Source organism: Eurosta solidaginis, chromosome 3 (assembly GCF_040869045.1).
Source record: "Eurosta solidaginis isolate ZX-2024a chromosome 3, ASM4086904v1, whole genome shotgun sequence".
Lineage (NCBI taxonomy): Eukaryota > Metazoa > Arthropoda > Insecta > Diptera > Tephritidae > Eurosta > Eurosta solidaginis.
Window position 1 is genome coordinate 92,696,425 of NC_090321.1, and position 9,697 is coordinate 92,706,121.

At 36.1% G+C, this 9,697-nt stretch overlaps 1 protein-coding gene across 1 annotated transcript; it reads left to right on the plus strand.

Moving 5' to 3' along the window:
- The first annotated feature begins 494 nt into the window (after positions 1–494).
- On the plus strand, positions 495–9,384 carry Idgf5 (Imaginal disc growth factor 5). The gene is made up of 3 exons (XM_067772764.1): positions 495–659; positions 7,903–8,460; positions 8,522–9,384. The coding sequence occupies exons 1-3, from the start codon at positions 560–562 to the stop codon at positions 9,160–9,162; spliced, it is 1,299 nt and encodes a 432-aa protein (XP_067628865.1). The 5' UTR covers positions 495–559; the 3' UTR covers positions 9,163–9,384.
- Positions 9,385–9,697: the final 313 nt, after the last annotated feature.

Below are 9,697 nucleotides of genomic sequence, written 5' to 3' on the forward strand. Positions count from 1 at the left end.
AATTTGTTGAAAATATCTCAATATTTGCTCAAGTTATCGTGTTCAGGGAAGGACCGACGGACAGACGGACGAACATGGCTTAATCCAATTTTTTTTGATACTGATGACTTTGATACATGGAAGTCTATATCTATCTCGATTCCTTTGTACCTGTACAACCAACCGTTATCCAGTTAAAGTTAATATAAACTATGTGCAAAGCACGCTAAGTATAAAAGTACTAGTTTAGAACTAAAATTTTCTGATTAAAATCAAACTAGCTCCAACAAGATCAAACCAACCAAAGTTCTCAGTTTTGGCTAATAATGGAGTAATGGAAATACGAATGGATGCATTGGAAACACTTAAATAAATGTTAAAAATGTACTTTCATCAGTTTTGATATGATTTTTTGATTATATTTAAGTCTTCCTTACATTAGTATGTGTGAACTAATAATTGGAATTGATAAGCTAATCTTTTTTAAATAATCACTGAGCTGTTCACGCCAGAAAATTTGCAAACGGATCCAGTTAAATTTTTAAATCCGAACGGTGCAGAATAATAAAACGAATTCAAAATGCTTAAAGTTGTATATTTTGTATTCATTCTGGTTGTAAACTCAATAGAAGCATCTAAGATGGTTTGTTATTATGACTCCACGAGTTATATTCGAGAAGGTTAGAAACTATTACAAATTTGTTTCATAATATTTGCGCTATTACGTTGCCACGACGTTCTCAACTGGGGATGTTTTAGGCAATTTGGTATGTGAAGGTACAAGCAAAAAATTCTTATTATTTTTCGTTGTCTCAATAAAAAGAACTATTTTTTATACACAGCTGAGCAGAGCTCACAGAGTATATTAATTTTGTTCACATAACGGTACCACGTAACGGCATAAACTAATCGAGATAGATATAGACTTCTATATATCAAAATATTCTGGGCGAAAAAAGAAATTCATTTAGCCATGTCCGTCCGTCCGTCCGTCGGTCCGTAAACACGATAATTTGAGTAGATTTTGAGGTACCTTAAAGAAATTTGGTATGTAAGTTCCTGGGTACTCATCTCAGATCGCTATTTAAAATGAACGAAATCGGGCTATAACCACAACCACTTTTTCGATATTGAAAATTTCGGATATGGTGCAACAAAATACAAAAATAAAGTAAACTTTCAAAATGGCTGTGGCTCCGCCCTTTTTCATTTAATTTGTATAAAACAATTTAAATGCCATAAATCGAACAAAAATTTAAAAAATTAAAATTTGTGAAATTTGGTAAGGGCATAGCGTCTATGACGATAATTGTTTTCTATGAAAATGGGCGAAATCGGTGGAAGCCACGCCCACTTTCGCCCACCGTCTGTCCTTCCGCTTGGCCGTTAACGCGATAACTTGAGCAAAAGTCGATATATCTTTAATGAACTTAGTTCACGTAGTTATCTCATTTTATCTTGGTGTTAAAAATGGCCGAAATCCGACTATGAGCACGCCCACTTTTTCGATATCGAAAATTTAGAAAAATTAAAAAAATTCCATAATTCTATACCAAATACGAAAAAAGGGGCGAAACATGGTGATAGGATTGGTTTTTTGACATAAAATATAGCTTTAGAAAAAACTTTGTAAAATGGGTGTGAAACCTACGATATTAAGTAGAAGAAAATGAAAAAGTTCTGTAGAGCGAAATCAAAAGCCATTGGAATCATGGCAGGAATACTGTTCGGTTATTACATATATAAATAAATTAGCGGTACCCGACAGATGATGTTCTGGGTCACCCTGGTCCACATTTTAGACGATATCTCAAAAACGCCTTCACATATACAAGTAAGGGCCACTCCCTTTAAAACCCCTCTTTAATACCTTTAATTTGATACCCATATCGTACAAACACATTCTAGAGTCACCCCTGGTCCATCTTTTTGGCGATATCTCGAAAAGGCGTCCACCTATAGAACTAAGACCCACTCTCTTTTAAAGTAATCATTACCACCTTTCTATTGATTTGAAACCCATATCGACAAACACATTCTAGAGTCACCCCGGGTCCACCTTCATGGCTATATCTCGAAAAGGCGTCCACCTATAGAACTAAGGCAGACTCCCTTTTAAAATACTCATTAATACCTTTGATTTGATACCCATGTCATACATTCATACATACACATTCCAGGGTTACCCTAGGTTCATTTTCCTACATGGTGATTTTCCCTTATTTGACAAAGGATGAAGGAAAATCGTTCCAAAAAACGTCACCCTTGGTCTAAAATGTGTTCGAAATTTCCCAAACGTATGTGATATTTAATTAAAAACCACTTATAAACCATCTACGAAACCCTACGAAACCAACGCAGCTATAATTAAAATCAGATGAGTAGAGCTCACTCATTAATTTTGTTCGCATAACGGTATAAATTAATCGAGATAAATTTAGACTTCTATATATCAAATTATCAGGATGAAAAAGAAATTCATTAAGCTATGTCCGTCCGTCTGTCCGTAAAAACGATAACTTGAGTAAATTTTGAGGTATCTAAATGAAATTTGGGATGTAGATTCCTTGGCACTCATCTCAGATCGCTATTTAAAATGAATGAAATTTATTAAGAATAAAGAAAATAATTAAGAGCGCTTCGAAAATATTTCAGGGGTGATTTAAAAAAAAATGATAAAGAAATGTGTTCAAATTTAACCAAATAATGGAATTAATAGCTGAATTGATAGCTGAAGAAAGATAGCAAAGGAAAGTTGCTCCACTTTTTATTAAACGGTTTTATTTAGGTTGACTTGACAGGCTGGCGGGTTGGATGGCTGGCACGAATTTTGTAATTGAAATTTAAGTAACTTCCCGATAAGCTACAAGCTTGAAACTTGGAATATATTTCAGAACCCAATGACAATGCAATAATAAGAAAAAAATTGCCGCTAGATAGCGCAAGGATCGAGATATTCACAAAAATCGTATTTGTGGTCCAATTGGGCTCATATTTGGAACACATAATAAATACAAGAATAAAAAGCGACCTATGGAAAAAATCGCCGGTAGGTGACGCAATGATCGAGATATTCACAAAACTCGTATTTGTGGCCCGATTTGGCTCATATTTGGAACACATAATAAATACGAGAATATAAAGCGACCTATGAAAAAATCGCCGCTAGGTGGCGCAAGGATCGAGATATTCACAAAAATCGTATTTGTGGTCCGATTTGGCTCATATTTGGAACACATAATACATACAAGAATAGAAAGCGACCTACAAAAAAATTGCCGCTAGGTGGCGCAAGGGTCGAGATATTCACAAAAATCATCTTTGTGGTCCGATTTGGCTCATGTTTGGAACACATAATACATACAAGTTTCTATTCTAGGATCGAGATATTCACAAAAATCGTATTTGTGGTCCGATTTGGCTCATATTTGGAACACATAATACATACAAGAATAGAAAGCGACCTATGAAAAAAACCGCCGCTATGTGGCGCAAGGATCTAGATATTCACAAAAATCGTATTTGTGGTCCGATTTGGCTCATATTTGGAACACATAATACATACGAGAATAGAAAGCGACCTATGAAAAAAATCGGCGCTAGGTGGCGCAAAGATCGAGATATTCACAAAAATCGTATTTGTGGTCCGATTTGATCCATATTTGGAACAAATATTACATACAGTCCGGTAGAAATGACATCAAAATATCTTGGAGTTGGAGGAGGGACAAGCATTCGTGGCGCAGAGTCGAGTAAAGTCTTTGGAAGGATTATGTATTGAGGAATTAGATTTTAACAAATTGTCAGGAAAGTCCTTGCAGTAATGAGTCACTACATGAACTAAATAGATTGAAAAAATAATAAGCAAATAAATAAAGACTAAAAACTTGAAAATAAAATAATTAAAAAATAAAAATTAAGTTAAACGGTTTTATTGAAAACAATACTTACATGAAGGAATAATAATACTAAAAGCTAGAAAATAATTATGTAGGTCCTTGGTACTAGTCATCACACTCCTCACCAATCCAGGGCATTGATAAGACAATTAAATAAAAGCGTTGGACGCGTAAATTTCTATTGATAGTCATATATAAGACCAACTGAACCCTAATCACATTTTTAGAAATTTTTTTTTTTCTAGCTTTTAGTATTATTATTACTTCATGTAATTATTATTTTCAATAAAACCGTTTAACTTAAAAATTGTTTTTTAATTATTTTATTATTATTACCATTTGCATGCATCCATGAAAAAGACAATTCTGTTTCCAAAGCTCTCAGCTGAGTATGTAATGTTCGGTTACACCCGAACTTAGCCTTCCTTACTTGTTTTTATTAAAACTTTTTGTTGATTCTGAGAAAAGTATCTTAAAACCAAGAAAGTTTATTAAAAATTGTGTAATATTTTAACTGTAAGCTACACGCAACAAGTTGAACAGATAAAGATTATGTATAAACCAGAGATGTTGTTGCTGTTGTTGTAGCGATAAAGACACTCCCTCAAGGTTTTGGGAAGTGTTATCTATGTTGATGGTCCTTTACCCCTAATTTCATGAGGAACTTGGTGTCGTAAATAACAGTTCCTAAAACCGATATTTTAAAACAGTTAATAAATGTTCTCAGTTGAAAATAACGGTTAAATACGGGTACTACTGGTTTCGGTTAGTCCCAGAGAACGACCGTTTTGCAATCAAAGGGAATGGTTAGTGAACGAACGAACACAGATATAAGAAAATCTGTTTTAAGTAATTTATAAATAAATAAGAGACAATTTTCTATAAGTTATCGAAAGTTCATTCTTACAATCTTGGCTGCTTATATTTTTCGAAAAACAAATTATGAAAACATAAAGATACCTGAAAATGTCATCGGGTGCTAAAATTTGTATGCATAAAACCACAATCACGACTTATATTTTAAAACTTAAAATACAAAATGCGTCCGAAATTCGCAAACAAACGCATTTTGAACATTTCGATCCGAGCTTTATTATTAGTTTGACGGAATATAGTGTGGGCTAAACAAATAAACAGATAATCTTAATATTTCAGTAAAATATTTCAATATTATGGATGATTTCTTGTCCTATAAAAACTTTCTAGTAACTAAATAATTGGACTAATATTTTGTCTCATAGAGGACAACGTATGCGACTTTCGGATGGCATCTTTAAAATTATCCTAGGCAAAAGTTTACTTTCCTGCTCTGGGTTGACACTTCTGTGGAAACACTCATATATACATATTCGCCCATTCAAAAGTAGCATTAAGACCTAATGATTAGGTTATCAGTAAGTTGTGTTTATACGATAGCCTATAACAGCTAATCTAAAAATTCTAAACAATAAACAATGAGAGCTTATTTGGAGGTTTGTATACATAAGTATACATATAAACAAAAGTGTACATTTGAATGATATATGAGCTTACATGTAAGCACTTCAGCTGTTTGTTGGTGGAGATTCGCCTGATTTTCATTGAAGCTTACATAATTGGAGTTCAAACATTGAAAAGAGTGGTGGACGCCTCCTTTTTCAGCTTCCATAGGTGTGTCCAAAAAAGTTCCTTCTGGGTGAAAGAACACTTCTCGAAGGCCTTGTGTAGTATTATGGATGTTGATGGTCCCTTTCCGGATATAGATCCGGTACGTTCAGATAACAACCAATATTAAGGTACAAGCCCCACCATCTTGGGTAGGGTTTAATATGACCATATCGAACGTTTTAAGCCATTCCGCCACAACCCATATTTCATGTGGAACTTGGGATAGCTAGAGCCTCGTCTGCTAAAGAAACAGGATTCGTCATGAATAGGTGAGATTAACAATTGGGTTGGAGAAGCTATGAATTGTGCTGGCAACTCCTTGAAAGGCGCTACTCAACCTCTTGAATCCCCCACATAAAGCTCATACAACTCTACGCACACGTAATAAATTTTTACGGAACCGTTTTCCGATGGAAGACTTTACTTTTTAATTGCCTACTCAGCCCAAGTTGGCATTTCTTGGCAAATGAAATTTTCCGCTGGATTTTTATGCTAAAAAAAAATACACGACGTCCTTAACTATTTCAAAACGTAGTTATCAATACGCAAATGCCCTGGCTCTTTTTCATTTTTAATGACAGCAGGTTCGTCGATCTGTCCTTATTCGTCATCACACACATCTGTCTAATTTGTTCAGGCCGACGTTCTCAAGGAGGGTCGCCCTGTGTGAAACCTCAATTTTTTTTTTGATTTTTTCAATATTTGGCGAATAGTCTATGGCAGATTTACCAGGTCTGAAGCCACATTATAAGGCCAGTCAGCAAACCCAAGGTGGCTGTTTGCAGGATCCGCCTTCTTGGGGATTGACCAAAAAACACTTAGATTGAAATCGTCAAGCGTGGATCAATATATGTAAATGCATGTCCATCTCAACGTGGCCGATCGGATTGCGCGTGTTTTAAGTCTCCCTCTTACCGCGAATCCAACACAGAAATTGCGCTTTTTTCGTGATCCCTCCAGTAAATGTCACATGGTGATTACCATGTTCTGCATCTCTTGAGATGCCGTGATGTCCGCTTTTGGTTTTACCAAAAACCTGGAATCGACATTAATCCCTTTAAGCGAACGTACTCTCCAGGTGCTTACTCTAAAACCAAAGACCTTCCAAGGTTTGCCAGGGAATTTGATTGCATCATTGCCCGAGGCTTGTTGTTTTTTTTCATTGGAGTGTGGCGGCTCCCAAGCACAGCGCACAAATCGCTCAGCGGTTGAAGTATGTATTTAAATATATTAAGGTTACTTAAATATATTCAGGTTAAATATTTCCAAGTCTACATAGCTGGAGTTTATATTTACGGGCAACAACATTAATAAGCTGTGCTCCAGGTTACCCGATTAGATGTTTCCTAAGTAATGCCATTGTTTTAATTCTGTCACAGTATAACTTTGGATTATGATTTGACCTATCCCGGAGTACGGCATTATCTACTTTTCTTGACTCCATGCAATTGTGTGTGCTCACTCTTACCATCATACAGACATGCTAGATAGCCGTGGAACAGGAAAACTTCCTTTACTTTCCAAGAAATAATGAAAGGAGCTCTACTTCGATCTGGATACTCTTACGGGTTAAACTGTTACCTTTCCAATGTGTCTCCACATGACAAAAACCATTTCTTTAATTGCAATGTGGAACCACCTTTCACTCTGGTCCACCCCTCTTGAAACTGCAAGTTTCCTTGGACTCACGTTAAAGGATTTTGATGACAATTTGTTTGCACTGCTACAACAACAACAACAACAGAAAGCTTGAAGAGCTGTTGCAAATTTTCCAAAAAAAAAAATTCAAGATGGAGTTTCACGCATGAGGAACCATAACTCTAAGATCACGATAGAATTCGGTATGCATGCTTGCCTTTTAATGTGAAATTGACCTTGAAAAAACTGTACGAAAGTTCACAGTTGGTTATACAATGTTCAGTTAGCCCCAAACTTAGACTACCTTACAGCGGCCGCCGTGGTGTGCTGGTAGCGTGCTCCACCTACCACACCGAAGATCCTGAGTTCACGCCACTGACGAAGCAAGAACAAAATTTTAGAAAGAAGCTCTTTCAATTAGAAGAATTTTTTTCTAAGCGGGGTCGCTCCTCGACAGAGATTTAGCAAGCACTCTGAGTGTATTTCCACCTTGAAAAGCTTCTCATTGAAAACTCATGTGCCTTGCAGATGCCTTTCGGAGTCAGCGTAAAAAATTAAAGTCTCTTCTCGCCAATTTCTAGGAAGTGCTAAAAGGAGCACTATGCAAATTGGAAGAGAAGGCCTTAAATCTCTTCGGAGGTTATCGCGCCTTACATTTATTTATCTACTTGCAATAATTATATTTACTCTTTAAATGAATCAATTTGTTAAGTAATTTTGTTATCATTGTACTCAACAGGACCAGCGCAAATGTCTATTCAAGACTTAGAGCCAGCATTACAATTTTGTCAATTTCTTGTTTACGGTTATGCCGGCATCGATCCAGAAACCTATCAACTACGTCCTCTAAATAAAGATTTAGATATAGCACGAAATCATTATAGAACAATTACCAGCCTGCGTCGCAACCATCCTCAATTGCTCATATATCTTTCTGTTGGTGGTGATCGCGATATTGCAAGCAACATACATGAAAATCCCTATCTGAGCTTGCTCGAAAACCAGGCGCATCGAAATATGTTTACTAATAGCGCTTTGACGCTTTTAAAAACATACGACTTTGATGGACTCGATTTGGCCTGGCAATTTCCTAAAAATCATCGCAAACTTATTGAAAACAGATTCAAAAAAGCTTGGAAAGCTTTCAAAGGTTGGTTTGTAGGTCAGAAACCTGTGGACGAGAAAGCTGAAGAGCACAAAAGCCAATTCGTAAGTCTGGTGCGTGAATTGAAGGATGCTTTCCGTAGTGATGGCCTTGACTTGACACTAACAATGTTACCTCACGTAGATGCCAGTAGTAAGTTTTTTATAGAACATAAATACTATATATTGACCTCTATAAATACATCGTCTATCAGCTTTCATTGATATTCCCAGTGTAATACCATTGATTGATTTCGTAAATCTTGGCAGCTACGACTTCCAAACACCCGAACGCGATCCGAAAATAGCAGATCATACCGCCCCTATATATGAAATGTTTGAACGTGATCCCACGCACAACATCGATTATCAAGTACAATATTGGCTTAATAATACAGCACCGGGTAACAAAATTAACATTGGGGTACCGGCTTATGGCCGATCATGGGTGATGTCTATCAATTCTGGTATTACTGGATATCCACCGATTGAATATGCGTTAGGTCCAGGTCCAGCTGGAAAGCAAATTCGTATAACTGGCCTAATGAGCTGGCCTGACATTTGTGAGAAGCTGCAGCGTGACAAAGAGTTGGATGGTGAAGATGCCCCATTAAGAAAAGTGGGTGATCCACGTCAACGTTACGGAAGTTATGCTTATCGATCAGCTGATGAAAGTGGACTTTATGGATTGTGGGTGGGCTATGAGGAACCCAGCACAGCAGCTACAAAGGCGGGATATGTCTTTGCGAAAGGCTTGGGTGGTGTCGCTTTGTTCGATGTATCACTTGATGATTTCCGTGGTCAATGCGCAGGAGAGAAATATCCAATATTGAGAAGCATTAAATTTAAGTTGTAAATTAAGTAGAAAACCAAATGTTAAAGGATGTATGTAAAGTTATTCACTTCTATAAAATATGCACATACTTATATATGTATACATATACATATATGTGGTTATTAGGAATAAGTTTTACTTTGCGCCGAAAGGCAATATCTCACGTATACAATTTACGAATATTAAAATGTGTCATTGAATACTAAACAGAAACAAGTATTCAATACATTATCAAAATCAGAATTTTGTTTCCTTCCACAAACAATTTTATCGAAGAGAACGCAGTATTGATGAGCATTTGCAAAAGCGAGATTTATTGGAAATCATTTTTACACAGAACGCGAATTTGCCAATGTTGGGAAACCTTCAAATAAACAAATAAGAACGGGAAAATTTTAAATGACCCCAATCTATTGCAAAAAGCTTTAGAATTTATTGAGACACATATATAAAAAAAAAACTACATACATATCTGAATCATTTGTACGAGAAATTCTTCCAGAGACGAAATATAAAAATCAGGGTGTATTAGAGACCTCGCCGATTTATGATTAAT

Excerpts from the sequence above, each read along its gene's own strand:
- Idgf5 (XM_067772764.1), top strand. The coding sequence starts at position 560 with ATGCTTAAAGTTGTATATTTTGTATTCATTCTGGTTGTAAACTCAATA. Across the intron at positions 660-7,902 it reads CACGAGTTATATTCGAGAAG|GACCAGCGCAAATGTCTATT; the intron begins GTTAGAAACTAT and ends TGTACTCAACAG. Across the intron at positions 8,461-8,521 it reads ACCTCACGTAGATGCCAGTA|CTTTCATTGATATTCCCAGT; the intron begins GTAAGTTTTTTA and ends ATCGTCTATCAG.